The 18,272-nt window shown below is 35.7% G+C and overlaps 1 protein-coding gene across 2 annotated transcripts in view; it reads right to left on the bottom strand.

The window, feature by feature from the left end:
* The window catches only part of Faf1 (Fas associated factor 1), a 363,928-nt gene that overhangs the window by 272,815 nt on the left and 72,841 nt on the right, over positions 1-18,272 (bottom strand). For both annotated transcript variants that reach the window (NM_130406.2, XM_063287104.1), the window contains 2 exons: positions 12,935-12,981; positions 3,982-4,184 (listed from right to left, as the gene is read on the bottom strand). In NM_130406.2, coding sequence (NP_569090.2) covers positions 3,982-4,184; positions 12,935-12,981 — 250 coding nt within the window. The remainder of the gene's footprint in view (positions 1-3,981; positions 4,185-12,934; positions 12,982-18,272) is intronic.

The following is an 18,272-nucleotide window of genomic DNA, read 5'->3' as shown; positions in this document are numbered from 1 at the left end:
AGGCAGAGGAAGGCAGATCTCTGTGAGCTGAAGGGCAGCTTGGTCTACAGAACAAGTTCCGAGACAGCCAAAGCTACACAAAGAAATACTGTTTAAAAAAAATTTTTTTTGAAGGGAGGGAGGGAGGGAGGGAGGGAGGGAAGGCGGGAATGAGGAAGGTTGGGAGGGAGGTAGGGAGGGAGGGAGGGGGGGAGGAAGGAAGGAAGGAAGGAAGGAAGGAAGGAAGGAAGGAAGGAAGGAAGGAGGGAGGGAAGGGAGGGACAGGCTTGAAAAAATAAAAGAAAATGAAAATATTAGGAAAAATGTCTATTCTTCTGACTGTTGTATTGCTTGAAAGATAACAAATGCTGACATGATGGATAAAGCTGAAAGAACAATATTAAAGTAAAATGTAAGTTTTTAACAAAACAACAATCAAGCTGATCACAGTGGAAAGCCAGAATTAAAAAAAGAGGAAGACACTTATTTCTTCATATATTTCCCTATTGAAAATAAAAACAGTATTTTAAAATGTAAATCTAGGTAGAGAAATATCTCATTTGAGAAAATACCCAAAGAAGTTGCAATCAGTCTACTGATAGATGTCTATACATCAATGTTCACAGAAGCAAAGAAATGAAAATAATATAAATGCCAATCAACAGATGAATGAGTACTGTTTAATGTGGTATATGTATGTATACAATGTAATACTATTCATCCTGTCATTTGCAATAAGAATAAATATGGAAGATATTATGCTAAGTGAAGAAATCCAGACACAAAAAGACGATTATGCATAACCAGATTATATTTGAAATCTAAGAAAGAAAACATATAGAAATAGACAGTAAAATGGTGATTGCTACAGTAGGAGAAAATTAAGGTTGAGAAAAGAACTGGCAATGAAAGAGAAAGTGTCAGCCAAAGGAACAGAGGTTCAATCAGATGGGAAGAATAATTCCAAAATATTTATAGTACGCTATAGTGAATATTGTTAATAATGTATTTCATATTACAAAATAGCTTTTAAAAATAAATTTTAAATTTTCTTACCACAAATCATCTATATGTACATGAGATCGATGTTAATTAATCTGACTTGTTTATTCTACAATGTATATATGAATGTATATATTATACCCCATGGAGATATATGTATATATATTATACACATGTATAAAAATAAATGTTAGTCAAGAGCACAAAACTAAATTAATTTCAATTTTAATTTCAATTATGTAAATAAGGCTCTAATCATACTAAGATCAGTTCAATTTGTATTTATTGTGCTGCTAACTCAGGATTAAAAATTACATTTTGGTGGTTCATAACATCTGACAAAAAAATAGCAATATATATATATTTTTATATATATATATATATATATATATATCAATAGTAACAAACATTTACTGTCTATACTCCTCAAAAGTAAATCTTTAACTATACATCCTATGTACTCTCCAGTCATTTTACCCTCACAGTGTCTTTGCCAGGCAAATAAGACAATCATGCCTCCTGTTTTTGCAATTACTATTAAGAACAAATCTTCCCCCCAAAAAATTCACCTGGTGCTTATTATTCATAAGACATATCTCTGGTTAGGTCATTCACAGGGTCAAGATCACAGATGAAATTCAGAGATTCTGGATAAAACTGGTTTTAAAAAATGTAAACTTCTTCAGGGTGAAACTGCATGTGGTAAATGCTTTAAATGTTTATATTTTCAAGCTCATCTTTCAAACTAAACAATAAACATAGCTTTTTAAAAATAGATTAAAAGCAGGTGGGCAGGAGAAAAAAATGGCTCAACTTAATAACAGATCTATTATTTTCTAGAAATGAAACTAAGGCCATGCTAAATGGATCTAGAAAGTTCAAGTTTGTTCACAGCACTGATAGAAAAAATATAAACAAAATAACTGGCATAAAATCCATTGCTAGATCCTGAGCACACACTAATACATAAAAATCCCTGTCCTCAGAATATCACATTATCTCATACAGGAAGCCCTTTAAAATGACTTTAAATTATTCAAAATTTGCAAATAAAACTCAGAAGGTTTTAGGTTTGAAACTGGAGAAATAAACCATTAATCAGTCAATGCAGCTTCCACTAGGTGTCACTCTGGTGTAACTTTCTTGACTGATTTTTAGCCTTACTTTTATATCTTGTTCCATCTAAGAGGTAATCAAAAACAAAACAACAGAATTATCTTATTGAGCAACATTTTCTACAAAGAAATTAACATTTATTCAATTCCTGAAAACAGTATGATGGTCTATAACAATTCTACTGCAAGTCACGAAATTTAATATGTCTATTTTGAAATGTCCTATTTGGGGTAACTAATCTATATAATATATAAACATATACCCTACCTTCTTGCCACTCATTCCCTCAATAGATATGGCTGTGTCAAATACTATGACTGGAGAAAGAAAGACCTGGTCTTCTAGATTGAAAAGTAAACATTTGTAAGGAAATCTTAAACACAAGAAAGAATTGATATTTAGGATTCATTTTTAAAGTATTCAAATTAGAACATCCATGGAGGTTAGGAACTGTGTCGTCACAGGAGAAGATTAGATATGAGATCTTGAAGACTAAGCAGGAGGTTTCCACAAAAGTAAAGCAAATACAATGTGAGAGACGGGAAGTAACTTACATACGCACTGGGGATTTGTATGTTGGAAAAAGGGTAGCAATCTCATTATAGAAAATATAAATGAACACATGTAAATTACATAGAGAAATCATTTTACTTACACATCAAAGAAACAAACTCCTGAATTGAAATAAAGGAGATGAAAATACAAGAGATTCGAACAGTAAGTGACACAACTCTTAGAATTTAGGGACTCAAACACAGCAAAAGAACAACATTCTACCAAGTCCAAAACAGTACCTGCTACCATGCCTTCCATATTTATACCAGAGAAAGGAAGAAAAGGAGAAGGCTCGTCACACAAGTCCCCACCGACACCCACTTCATTGTGACAGAGTAACTGCAGTCCAGAACAAACATAACCAGACTGTGAAGAGATGTATGAGTAGTACCTATCACATAGTAATGTTTGCCCTATAAGACATTTTGGATGAATTATAGTCGGTCAATGAAACAATAATAACTAAAGAGGTCACGGACTAAAGAGAGCAGAGAGAACATGAGGGAAGCTGAAGAGAGTAGAGACATCAGTAAACTACTCATGTATGAGATTCCCACAAAATAAAAATCTTAATTTAAAAGCAAGAAGCAGAGCTTTTGATGGGTAATTTAGGCAACAAGGGTCCCAGTTCTGTGAAAGAGATTATTAAGTTAAAGTGCATTGCTTTTGCCCTTCCAGGCTTCTTTCATGTAAGGTCACGGTACTCATCCTTTCTATTGGAAATATTTGCTATTGGAATATAGCACCAATTCTATCCTAAAAGCAGATAGAAGGTATCACCAAACTGTAAGTGCCTTAATCTTAAGACTTCCCAGCAGAAATATAAGAAAATTAATGTTAATGCTTTTAATAAAATTACTCGTGCTTATGTAGTCTTTTGCAGCAGCACAAAACAGACAAGACAGTATATGAATAATGCTTCCATTGGAAAGTGGGTATATAGTGAACTCAAATTAAATTCTAGCCTTTTTTGAAGCTCCTGGATGTTTAGTTTACAGCAACTCTAAGACAGTATACAGAGCTGTGACTATGGCTCAGTGGTCAAGTGCTTGTCAAGTATGTGTAGTATCTTAGAATAAATACTTTGAATTGGCAAAAGTACATAAAAATAACAATGAAAGCCATTAAAACAGTACATCAATAATTATTCTTGAACTTACCTTAATATCACAATGTATATTCAAATTAAAAACACAATAACCTGTATGAGAAAGTATGTGTTTTTTTCCCTTCTTGTTGATAATCAACTCAAAGAAAAAGAATTATGTAAACTTGGAATTTGCCTAAAGAATTATTCATTTTTGAAGGCTTTATGAGGGTAATTCTTACCAACAGTACAGCTGTCTTCAAGTACCACATCAACATTCCTGTCCCTGTATTCAACTCTGAAGTCGAGCATGCGCGGCTGCCTTTCTACGATCTGCCTGGATGGCATTACAGGTCGGAACGCGGAAGAAGAGGGAGCTGGAGCTGGAGCAGGTGGACTTGCTGGGTCAAATGTGGGTCCTGGCATGGTCTCACCTCCAAAGTCACTAAAATGTTGACAGAAAGAAAAAATTATCTCTAATTCATTACACAACATCATCAAGGATCATCTCCATTGCCTTGAGTGTTATTCCTATCAATCTGATACACTTGTGGTAAAGCCAAGTTCTCCTCCTTTAAACAAATTTTTAACAGATTCCTCGCTTTTCCATCCTAATACATACTATTATAACATTTACAATTAGATTTTTGCTTTATGCTACCACGTGAGTCAAATGTCAAAATGAGAATTAAAAAGTGTCTTCAGCTGGTGAGATAGCTCAGTGGGTAAGGGCTCTTGCTGCCAGACCTGATGACCTGAGTTCATCCCAAGAACATAAAAACTTTAAGTACACTTCGCAGTCACTCTCAATGAATCAGTGTTTCACTTGCTATTTCTATCACAAACACTATTTTGAAATTTCCATAAAATTTCTCTTTTATCTCATTTATGGTTTTAAAAGAATTTTGTTAAGAAAAAAGACGCTATGTGTTTGCACTTCTCTCTCTCTCTCTCTCTCTCTCTCTCTCTCACACACACACACACACACACACACACACACACACACACACAAATAGAGGGGATGTCTTTTCCCTACATGTACAAAAATCTGCTCAGTTTAATCTAGAAATCAGCCTCCCACTCTGTTACAATATTTTTGGCACTTAGGCACACAATTTAACTATGTTCAATCGTTGTTTTCTTAACCAAACTAAGCAACTAAAGTGATGAAGTGGATGAGTAACTCCTGTAAAGATGACAAGGACTGTGATGTACAAGAACTCCTTCTGATTAATGCAGTTACAGAGGAAAATGGCAAGCCCAGTTATCAGTGTCCACCTGAGGTCAGGAAAGTACAAAGTTCTGAGTGTGGCCTTTTAGAAGTTTATGTCTTCTGTAAACAAGTATGACCTTGCTGAGAATGAGTTCAATTAATCTGGGAGTCTGCAGAATTTTAGTGAAGTTGTGACTTCCTCCATGATACTTTTCCAATAAAAAAAATGAATCAGGAACAATATGTTGTTGACATTTTGTCAGGATTTGGAAATAAGAAATATGAAGAACTGAGAGATAAAGTCTGAGAACAGGTATGGAAATAGATCTTTTGAACATGAAAATATTTGTTTCTAAGGTGAATGTTCTCTACATCCAACTCATTGAAGAAAATGCTCTTAATACAGTGACAAGATGCTGGTAACAATTCCACCTTCTGTCTGGGGTTACTAATAATGTAGTCATGCCAAAAAGAGAAGACACGAGTACAGCAAAAGCTGAGCCAAGATGCAAGAGACTAATATTACAGCCACAATATACAAGAATCTTATACCTGATTAACAATGGGCAACATCTGTCTTCAATGAAAAAGACTGGAATATGAATTATCATCTCTGACCTCAATGATTTGCAGTATCACCATTTGTAAATTTAGCAAACACTTCATAAGTGTTTCCTTCATACAGTATGTCTAAGGAACTGATTTCATGGGCTATGCATGAACGTTATTGCTAGCTCTTAGCTTTAAAAAAGTGATTTCTAAACACTTAGTTAAGTACAAGTTACAAGCTACGACCTCAACCCTGAAGACTCCTTCTGAAAGAATAAAATATATGCTTTATATTAGTGACCAAATACAATGATATTTATAAAACTACCAAAAAAATAATGTAGTAAGAATTGGACAATGCTAGTAGTTCCTTTCACCATGCCCAATAAAATCACATTTCTCCTTTCAGCAATTTGGACTATGGTAATTCAGAGATTGTAGATGTCAGGAGTATAATGTTCTCATAATAATTCTGCTGAGTCAGAAATTCAGAATGTCAGTTGACACTAAACCACCAGCAATGGAAAAGTATTAATTAGAGTTTATCCTGATTACCAAGAAAAAAAAATCCTTGGGTTATTGTTATGCAGTGGGCTCTGCACCCCAAAGGACTTTGTGAATCATGTCCAGTTAAGAATTACTAGAAATTTTCAACTAACAAAAGACAGATTCATTAAGGATATTGATTTTTCAAAATGAAGGTTTGTGATGTCATACCAGTTTAAAAATATTGACTAGTGGGCTGGAGAGATGGCTCAGTGGTTAAGAGCACTGACTGCTCTTCCAAAGGTCCTGAGTTCAAATCCCAGCGACCAAATGGTGGCTCACAACCATCTGTAATGGGATCTGATGCCTTCTTCTGGTGTGTCTGAAGACACCTACAGTGCACTCAGATAAATAAAATTTAAAAAAAAAAATATTGACTAGTGATGTTGGCTAAAATTAAGGAACATAGACTAAATAGAAAAAAAAAACTAATAGTATCAACTACAGTTGTATGACCATTAACAGAAACCAGGACTCTTATAGCAAAAAACACATTTACATACATGTGCATATGTGCATGCGTATGCATACACACACACACACACACACACACACACACACACACACACACACACAGAGTTTCTTCTTTCAGCGTGAATATTAATCCTATCAATAAGAACCCACCAGGAGCAGACATATCAAACCAACAATAATATGTACCTTATTTTAATATCATTCATTAATATAAGGGTTTTGTGTATTTGTTCTTAATTTTTTAATTGTTCATATATGTGTGTGTTAAATTCTCTGCTGCTGCTGTATTAAAATAACAGACAAGCACAATTTAGAGGAGAAAGGACTTAATTTAGCTCTTAAGTCCAAGTTCCAGGCTATCACAAGAGAGAAAGGAAGGCAGCAAGAGTCTGGGGAACTAATATTATCACATCTATAATATAGAACAGAAGCAATGAAATAATGGGTGCATTCCTGTGCTCAGCTCATCTTCTCTACTCTTATAGAGCTCAGAATTGTCTTCCTAAGAAACATACTACCCACTTTTAGATTCTCAGATCAATTAACGTAAGATGATATCCTAAAATAAATTATCAGAGGCTAACCTCAATGCAGATAATCAAAGGTGCATGCATCCAGAGGCTTGCTTTCTAGGTATCAAGTTGATAAATAGCATTAGTCATCACAGTATACATGTGTTTCTATAGGCACAGGCATGCTACAGTGCCTGTGTGGAGGACAGAAGGCAATTTGTGAAGTTAGTTCTTTTCTTCCACCTTTAAATGGATTCCCAGTTGTGGTGGTTTGAGTACATATAGACACCATATACTTATATGTTTAAATGCTTGGCCCATAGGGAGTGGTACTATTAGGAGGGTGGTCTTGTTGGAGAAGGTGAGGCCATGTTGGAAGAAGAATGTCAATGTGGGAGTGGGCTTTGTGGTCTCAGGAACATACAGTCTCCTTCTGCTGCCTACAGATCAAGATGTTGAACCCTCAGCTCCTTCTCCAGCACCAATCTGATTGCATGCTGCCATAATTCCCACCACAGTAATAGACTACACCTCTGAAACTGTAAGCCAACCACAATTAAATGTTTGTCTTTATAAGAGTTACCATTGTCATGGTGTCTCTTCACAGAAATAAAACCCTAAGATGCTAACAATCTCACCAGCCCCTGTGTGTATGTGTGTGCGTCTACATCTTACAATTGAATCCACATGAAATTCCTTAATTTTACATAACTAAAATTGCCCATCAGGGGATTTTTGCTATTAATCCTTAACAAACATGTCTCAAAAATATTTTTTTCATTTATAAATGATCGATGGTGCTGGAGAGATGGCTCAAAGGTTAAGAGCACTGACTATTCTTCCAACAGTCCTGAGTTCAATTCTCAACAACCACATGGTGACTCACAACCAGATGTAATGGGATCTGATGCCCTCTTCTGGTATGTCTGAAGACAGCTACGATATACTCATATACATCAAATAAATCTCTTTTAAAAAAAAAATCAACCTAAGCCTGGAAAGGATTAAGAGCACTGATTGCTCTTCCAGAGGCCTTGAGTTCAATTCCCAGCATCCTGTTGGTGCCTCACAACCATCCATAATGAGATCTGATGTGCTCTTCTAGCATGCAGGTGTACATGCAGACAGAACACTTAATATTAAATAAATATTTTTTAAAAATGATCAAACTATCATTTGACTTCCTCCATTATACTTTTCTAATCAAAAATTATTTAACAACAACAAAAATAAAAACAGCCAGACAGTGAAGTCACATAACTGTAACCCCAGCAATCTAGAAGCAAAGACAGGTGGATCTCTGAGTTTGAGGCCAGTCTAGTCTACAGAGCAAGCCATGGGACTCGACAGAGGGAACTCTGTCTCAAAAACTAATTAATGAAGGCACTGGAAAAAGGTGGAATTGTGGGTAAAAAAATCTAAGAATTTAGACAGGTGAAACAGAGAGAGCAATGTTAGGTAATGAAGAAGGATAAAGAGTAAACAAAAAAAAAACACATAAGTCATAGAAGGATAAACAGCTAATTATATCTTCTAATTTCAACTCCATCATAGTTTTATTTGGTTTTTTTGTTTGTTTGTTTTAATGGTTGGTAGGCAAATTCAGCTTTCTGTATGCTGAAGAAACAAGAACCATCGCTGCCTTCCAAAAGAACTGAATATATGTTTTCAAGACAGGAATAGTCAAAGTTGGGACTTTCTTTTAACTCCATTGATCAATAGCACAACAGGAATTAGACAGGACCAGTCACAACATATTTGTCACACTGATCCAATTAGAAAAGGAGCATTTTTTAATGTGTTCTTGGGGGAGAAATTTTTCCCTGTATTCTACTGTTCACAACTATATCAATCATTGTATTACAGTATTAGTGAATATATAAATTATATTTATATTAAAATATAGTTAAAAATAAGCATCATTTTAGAGACATTGATAAGGGGAGAAACATCTATACAGAAATCTATTTTAAGTCTAAATTTCAGCCAGCAGGGTTCATCTTTCTCTACAGAGCACTCAGGCTCCAGGAGGTAGTAAGAAAAAGCCAAAGTTAATAGGAATTCTGCATTTATTTATTATTTGAACTTTGAAAAGTCTATTCCAAGGCAAAGTCTTTGGGTATACCTTTCAAATACCACCACATGTTTTCAAGACAAATTTGTAAATCAATTCAGGTTTTTTTTTAAATGGACATTTTATTAAACCAGAATGCCTGAGCACTTACAATTGACAGTATATATTACACACACACACACACACACACACACACACACACACACACACACACACACACACACGGTATAACATATAGTCTATAAGTATAATAACATTCAAGATTTGAAAATAAATCCTGTCTTTTCTAGGTATTAATATAAGCAATAAACCAATGAATATACTATGTACTTTTCTGGGTCATAAAAGAAGTAATTGATAAATACCAGCCACTTAGTGAATAAGTAAAGTTACACTATTAACTTATAAAGCTTACCATAACATCTGCTCTCCACTACTGTAATTAAATAATATTTCCTTCTTTTAAAAAATTACCTCTTAAAATAGTTTGAGATGCTACACAATATTTTCAATCAAGAAACTATTAAGAATACCCAATATCCACATACAACCTTGATGGTTGCTTATAAGTGGATGAGTGGATGATCTATACTTGCCTAAGTCACAGCCAATGAAAAGATATTATTGTAGCTCTGCTACCTAATGCCAACAGTCCTAGAAAAAAAGGACAGAAAGCATGCTGAACCACAGGACTCTCCCTACACCCACACCAAGCTGCATCATCTACCTCTTCATGCCTTATTATTCTTAACCATAGATAATAGTGTCTGTCTTTATTAGTGCCTACCTAAAATAATTACTGTAATATTTCGACTTTCTTACACAAAGGAAAATATCTCAAAATACAAGGTCATGTTCACTGATCTTCCACAAAAAAAATAAATAAATAAATAAATAAATAAATAAATAAATTTTAAAAATGTTAATTTCCCTTTGTAACTTTTAGAATCATATTTACTTGTTTGTTTGTTTCTTTGTTTGGAGGAGGAGGAGGGTGAGCATGCAGTGCACACACACAACACACACACCAAAGTATATTCAACAATGATCATATAGAGGTCAGTGCACAAACTGTGGGAGATGGTCCTCTCTTTGCCCTTGCGGATTCTAAGAATAAACTCCAAAAAGCTTTAAAATTTCAAGACAATTACATTTCAACACATCTAACATTGCTCAGTAACAATTTACTAGCAAAATGTCTATATCTCATGATAATATTTTATAATATACAATTTTCAACATATATAAATAGGATAATGTGATAGTTATTTTAAATTATCAACTTGACATAATCTAGAATTACCTGGGCAAAGATGCTCAGTAAGAGACTATCTAAACCAGGTTGGCCTATTATCTCTTAAGGGACTGTCTTGATTGCATTAGCTGATGTGAGAAGATCCAGCCTATAAGTGGGCAGTACCATTTTGTGGGTTTGGGTCCTAGACTACAAATCAAAGTGGATTAAGCAAGATGAATAGTAAGCATGCATGCACTTATCCCTCCCTGCTTTTGATGGTAGATGTAATATGATTAGCTGTTGTAAGTTCCTGCTGCCTTCACATCCCTGTTATAAGACTATAATCTGGAATTGTAAGCTAAAATAAGCCCTTTCTCCTGTATTTTCACTGGGATATTTTATCTCAACAAGAAAAATACAGAGAAACACATATTTCTAAAGTATTTGGTTCTTCTCTTCTATTAAAGTATAAACTAAAAATTGATTGTATATAAACTACGTTTAATTTAAATCAAACTTACAAAACAATTACCCTTAAATAACCACATACACATCTACCACTGTATCTTCTGCTTTTAGTGCTAACTCTATGAAAAAGTACAAGAAGGCCTCTTTTATTTTCCTTTGTCAGTAGACACACAGAGCCATTTTCAGTTATGAAAATCCACAGTGATTTTAAAACTAAAAACATAGAAAGAAAATAGATGCAACTTTTTTCTTATACAGACATTTTCATTCCTCATAAAAAAACAAAGCTAATAAAAACCCACTCTTATCAAATTGAGATCCTATATACTATAATATTTACTACAAGATACTAAATTTCTCATCATAAAAAAAAAAAAAAGCCAAAAAGATCATTTGTAACAAGAGAGATGGAATGTGTCCAGGGAAAAGGAAATTTCTATAGTTACCATAGCAAATGCTATGAAATGTAAGATAAGACCAATATACCTTCAGAAGCCACTGACTAAAACCCCCCAAAGGAAACAATAGCATAAAATGTGGTAACAGCATTTATTCAAAATGAAATTGGAGTGCTATTTAGTAGTCTAAAGCCTTCTAAACCAAGTTTATAAAAGTGAGCATGAAGGAAATTCCTGTAATTATCTGGTTTGCTTTTCTGAACAAGAGCTTCAGTAGAGCTAACGGAATGTTTGCTTGCAACCAAAACTAACAAAAAGCTGCTACTGCCGACTTTGACTATCAGCCATATTTGCTTTGGATCAAACATGTGACAAATTCAGAAGGGGAGTTAGAAAATAGCTTTCCATTCATCACTAAGAATGGCACAGGGACCAAACAGACTTTTGCTCCCATCTGAAATACAGTTTCCTACCAAGTATAACACAATTTTGCATTCAGGTTGAATTTTTTTATGCTATTAAACAGCACTTTTCTTTCTCTCCACAACTATTCCTAGTTCACTATTTCCGTTTGCCTCATTTGCACTTAGCAGATCATGCTTCCATGACTTAGAAAAGTCCCAGCTACAAAAACTCAAACCAAGAGTCTGAACTGAGAAAACAGAGGGGGCAAATACCAAAAAAATTAAACTATGCTTGGAAGAGAAAACTGTTTTTATCTCCTATGACTATACTGAGTTATTTTAATCCACAATTTTAATCCTACTTTAAGAAGAAAAAAAAAATCACCCACTTCTTTTTAAGTATGTTTTAAACATTATAATTCTCTTTTAAAACCATCTTCCAACTTTACCTGTAAAAAGACACAAAGCCAATAAAACCAATCCATAGGTTACCAGTGGGTATTTCAGGCACAGTAGTAGTCCTGTGCTCTGGGATTGTCATTATTAGAGTCGCTGACACTGTTACAGGCTGTCCTGACTGTTGGCTGTCCCAATAGGGAAGGGGAAGGACCTGCAGTGAGCCTGGAGCTGCAACCTGATGGTGGGGATTACTCTGCAGCGATAGAGCCAGGTCTGCTTTTCAGCTCCTCCCATCGTAGGACTGGAAGGATGATCGGTAAAGTTTTCCTTAAAACGTAAAAGTCACCAAATCACTTGAAAAGCAAAAAATATATAGTTATGGTTAAAATAGGAATTCCCATTCCTGTCAGACCGGCACTTGGGAGAAAGAATAGTTTAAGGCTAGATAGAGCTACACGGCAGCTCAAGGCAAGAGACTCTGCTCCAAAAAAGGAAGGAAGTGGGTACTGGAAACTTTAGAGAATTAAATACATTACAGACTAACTAATACAAATGATACAAAAGAATAATGCCTGTATTATTGACCAAAAAGTCTAAAGCTCCAATAAAAAGTGAATCTAGGAGTTAGCAATGTGGAGATGGCTCGGAAGTTGAGGTGACTGCATTGCAGAGGACCTGGATTTGGTTCCCAGCAGTCACATATCTTACAACCACCTTAATCTTCAGTTTCAGTTCCTGGGTATCAATGCTGACTTTGGGCCTGACTCTGCCAGCACTGCATACAAATGCTGCACTTACATACATACAAGCAAACACTCATACACATAAAATAAAAATAAATCCTTTTTAAAGGTGAGCTGAAAATTGATAATGTTTTCTTCTTCATTCTGATAAACTATCATTAAATGTTTTATAACCTACCTTTGTAGAATGCCATTTTCCTGGGGTATTACACCATTGATAGCTGCCTGCAATGTAAAAGCAAAGAGAATTTAACAAAATAGGTAACTTAACTAGGGGAATGAATAATACCATGAAAGGAAGTAAATATGCCTTGAAATAAATATGCCTTTAAACAAAATGCCAAATGTTCCCTTAATGATAAGCATCATCTCTACCATAAAAAACAGTATGGGGGGAGGTGCTCTGTCAAATAACAATGGCCCCACATAGACCAATCAGACTCTCCTTAAGTAAGCTCAACTTGAAATTGACCAACTGAAACTATGTTCTTCTAACAAAATTACTCAAAAGGTAGTTTTTTTAGTCAACTGTTGGATCAATTGTTTACTGGCTTCCCTCATAGCCTAGTTCTTCAAGTATTCTTTTAAATCTGTGACCTTCTCTTCATACTTCTGATAATTTCTGCTTGCTACCTTCTCATTCCCACACATCTACTTTATATTCAAATAATTCAAATATAATCTGAGATTTTAAAAGGTGAGTTGCCAGAATGATTCTATATAAATGCAACTAAATATTATAACTAATACATTTCAAGTATGCAATTTGTATACAAATAAAAAAAGATTTCAAACATCATTTGAAAATAAAAATGTAAAAGGCATTTCTATGTAACAATGTATATTATAAGCAGATCAAACTAACAGTATAACTCTTGCAAGTTCTGTGTTTGGAAAACTTGTAAAAGAGAGGAATAATTATTGCAATACTAGCATTGTTTCATCAACTATCCACTTTTTTCCATCTGGAAAAAAACTACGGGAAGTACAGAAATCATCACATTTTTGTTCAAGTTATTGCTACACAGTATGTCACAATTAAACTATCTTCAAGCTACCTAGTTAATAGATATTTAACCCATGGGACACTAGTACTAATTTTAGCATCCACAATTCCCATCTTGCCATCATGTTTATTCTTACACACAAACACACACACACACACACACACACACACACACACACACACACAACTGTTCTTTCTTTCATTTATACTGACCCCTTACATACAATCTAGCATCAATCTAGCAAAAGCTTTTTAGTTATCAACCTAAAACTGCCTGGGCACTAACACCCCAGTTTTGAACAAGGCAAAATCATATTCTTCTGGTAGATACATTATGTCCTAAGAAGAATGGAATTCTTAGGAGAATCTTATTTCCATACTAGCACTTATAATCAACGAGAGCTTCTGAAGAAGTCCATCATGCCCACATACATGGTCTTCCACACAGCAGCCAGCATGATGTTCACAAATGCCAACAAGTAAAGCCTTTTTCTTTCTCAAAAGTGACATAATATGTTGCCACAGCTATGAGTCATTCACTTAAAAGTTTTTGGGGGAAAATAGCAATCCTACTTTAGATAGACAACCAAAGGAACTGAAAGCAATCTGAAAGAGAATATATGCACAGCCATGTTCAGTCACACTATTCACAGCAGCAAAGGCAAAGTGACTAAAATTCTCAGTGATTGAATCAACAAATGCATTATAGTATGTACACACAGTAGGTAAAATACTATTTGCCCTTTAAAAAAGAACAAAAATCTGTACTATTATAACACGGACAGACTGTGAAAACATTACACCAAGTGAGATAATCAGTTACTCACAGACACAAGACAAATACTTTATGTATACATGAGTTAATGTATAAGAGGTATCTAACAAAAATAGTAGAATTCATAGACAAATAGAATGGTAGTTACTGGGAACTTTGGGAAGGAAAAAGGTGTGTTGCTAAACAAGTATTCAATTCTTGTACACAGACACATGAGATCTGTTCCACTCACAGTTCCTGCCACACTTCACCTCTCAGGATCTGCTAGTCATGATAGCAGGCCTATCACACTGCTATGGGTGGGTAGGCAGGGCCAGAACAGCATCTTACTATATGACTGATCATTGGTGATGTTTAAGGATCACTAACAAAAATGTACACATTCAAGTTGTACATGTGATGACTAGACATATACATTAATTCAATTGTAATAATCTACAACATCATTACTACAATCAGTTGCCGTGTGTGCTTGCACATGTGTGCATCCAGGTGTATATGCTTCTAAAAAATGAAGGAACATCTCTATGTGCATAGGGAAGACAGATACTTCATTCATAATAATCTACAAATCAAAATCAATAAAGACAAATTAATAAACTGAAATTAATAAACATTAAGATTAGTTGTTTTGATTTATTAAAGATCTCCACTGGAGGCTGAAAAAGAGATGGCTCAATGGTTAAGAGGGCTGGCTGTTCTGTCAGAAGACCTGAGTTCAATTCCCACTACCCTCATGGCAGCTCAGACCTGTCTGTAACTCCTGTTCCAGAGTTTCTGATATCCTTATGCAGACATACACGCAAGCAAACACCAATGAACATGAAATTTTAAAAATTCACTAATTTTTTAAAAAGCTCCAACTCCCCCTCCAGTGACTCCTCTTCCAGAGCAGCAGCAGCTATGGAAGATAGACTTCCCCTTCCTGCCTTGGAGAGCACAACTCTTTGGCTGCTGGCCAGGGCAGAACCTTGTAGATATCCACAAACAATAATCCAGTACACAGATGGACAGATGTGTTGCTGTGAGAGCTTCTATTCTCGAATCCATGTGCATAACAGAACCAAACCATAAACCTGGCGTATGTTTAGTTAAGAACACAAAAAAAGGAGAAAGTACTATTCTTCACTTGTTCAAAGAGATCTCACAGTTTTGTTAGCTATTACGAATTACCAACAAATGTGCTGGCTGATAACTGTAAGTTGACTACCGCTAAGTATTGGAGCTTAACCTCAAAACTGCGAGCACTCATCTGCTGCCTTCCTCTACTTTCCTCTACACTTGGACTAGAGGAAAGCAGGTGTGTCTGACAGAGTGAATAGGAAACAGACGGCTGCTCAGGATTAAAGCTTTCAAAAGTTTTCAAGACAACGTCCCTTCCAAAAAGCACATTTGTCTTCCAGAGCAGTCTGTGCTACTGTGAGGAAACACCGGTAAACTAAGAAACTACCCACATGCCTTCTTATTTTCCCTAGTCCACTTGTTCCTTCTAATTCTGGGCAGCTCAAGTACATCCTGTTACTGAGCTGGAACTGCCTAACTAAAAGCCAGCATTTCAGTTGTTTAAACCTCAGGAACCAAGCTGCTTTTGCTAAAATAATGAAGTGCTGCCCTGAAACAAAAGGCATCATTAGTAGCTAGAAAGTAATCAGAAGGTTACAAAATGAAGAATGGTGGCATGGTTAGCATACTGGATGTCTCCATATGTTAAAGGCTTTAGTCCCAAGCAGCTGCTATTTGGAAGTAGTAAAATCATTAAGATCAAAACTTGGCTGGAATGGCCTAAGGTCATGGAGGGTACACCCCTAAGGGGGAAGAGAGTCCCAACTATATTCTCTTTCTTTCTTGTTCCTTAACTAATAGTTTTCTACCAAGTATTTTAACCAGTCATGAGGCTGCTCATTGAAAGTCCAAAACAAAAAAGACCAATTGATCACTGATTAAAACCTCCAACACTGAACCAAAACCAAGCCTGGAGCTATCTAGAGACTAACCAGGAGTCACTTCCTACCTTCATGACTGAGGAAATGTCTAAGATTTTAGGAGTTCTGTTTCACAGTAAATCAAGGATCAATAACAGGCAGTATTTTGTCAAAGTGAAACCCCTGTTACATCACTATCAATGTGTCATCTATCATTTCAAAAACCTACATATCCAATCACAAAATCAGTCTTTCTTTAAAAAATGAATAAGGAATTGGACACACACGTACACACACACACACACGTACACACACACACACACACACACACACACACACACACACACACACACACACGGCAGTATTTTATTAAGCGATGATCATGAAGGTCCAGAGAGATGCAGTGACTTGCCTGAAAGACCACAGCAAATAAACAGCTATGCCAAAACTAGAAATCCAGTTGCCTAACTGCCAACCCAATACTGAGAATATTAAAACAAACTTAATAAGCACAAATTCTATGTTGAGGTTTGGTCTTTAGCTATGTGTAATTCTAAATACTAGCCCCCAAGGCCTGGTTGCACCCAAGAGAGACTCTGCACATACATAAGTGATGCCAAGTAACCTTGCCCCCCAAGTGATCCCTAAAAGGTGAATAAAAATGCCTACAGCCTATAGCTGGGAAGAAGATAGGAGGAGTTTGGGTTCCTGAGCTTGCGACTGGAGGCAGGGCAACAGAGGAAGAGGAGCAGCAGCAGTAGCAGGAAGAAGAGAGAGAAAGGAGAAAAAGACACCATAGAGAGAGTAAGGGATAGTAAGAACTGACCATGAGGGCTCCCATGAACCCCAGTCAGAGTAAGAATGGCCCACAGAGAATATGGCAAGTCATAACTGTAGGTTATTGATAAGGAGATAAAAACTAACAGCTTAGAGGGTAGATATCAGTCCAACTCTAGTGCTGATTAAGGCTTATTATAAATATAAAAATTGTGTGTCTTTTATTTGGAAACTGAATGATCAAAGGCAGGGTCAAACCACCGATTAGGACTAATAATTTACTACAACAAACACCTCTACGGGAAAAGAAAACTGATCTCATGGCAAAAAGCATGAAAATAGCAAGCAGGTTTTGAGCATGGCTCTGTAACAGAAGTATGCCATCTTGAAATCATCCAGGAAAGGTCTCAGGAAAGCTTCTGCTTTGGAGTCCTAAAAGAAGCAACTCACCTAAAGGTCACCAGAAAGTAAAAAAAAACAGGAAGGAGTAGTGTTTCACATGCTCAAGGACATGTTCCGAGTAACCTAACTTCCTCCCACTAGACACCCTGCTGTTTTTAATATATTGGCATTTAAATTGTTTCATACAATGTATTTTGTTCATTTTTCTTTTCCTTCCTGATACTCTTGCCAGATAGTTTCTACCTCCCTACCCACTCAACTTCATTTTCCTTCTTTCTCTCTCAGAAAAAGAAAAAAGAAAAAGAAACTAAAAAACAAAAACTACACGTGGAATTTGTTTTGTGTTGGTCAACTACTCCTGAGCACAAGGTCTCCTGCAGGGTGGTTTATACAGCCACAGTCACTCCATTTTTCCTCTCCCAGCAATTATCAATTAATTACAATCAGCTTCTTAGTTAGGGACTGTTGTGGATTTGGTCTAATACTGCATGTATTATGTTAATTTGGTCCCCAAAATTGCAGGAGAATCCGCTTGTAAGATACTGAAGGACCCTGCCTCCAGCTGGTTTTGATTGGTAAATAAAGTTGCTGGCAGCCAATGGCTGGGCAAGGAGACAGATATGGGACTTTAGGA

Source organism: Rattus norvegicus, chromosome 5, assembly GCF_036323735.1.
Source record: "Rattus norvegicus strain BN/NHsdMcwi chromosome 5, GRCr8, whole genome shotgun sequence".
Classification (NCBI taxonomy): Eukaryota; Metazoa; Chordata; class Mammalia; order Rodentia; family Muridae; genus Rattus; species Rattus norvegicus.
Note: the sequence above shows the minus strand (reverse complement) of the source record. Positions and strands in the feature narration are given on the sequence as shown.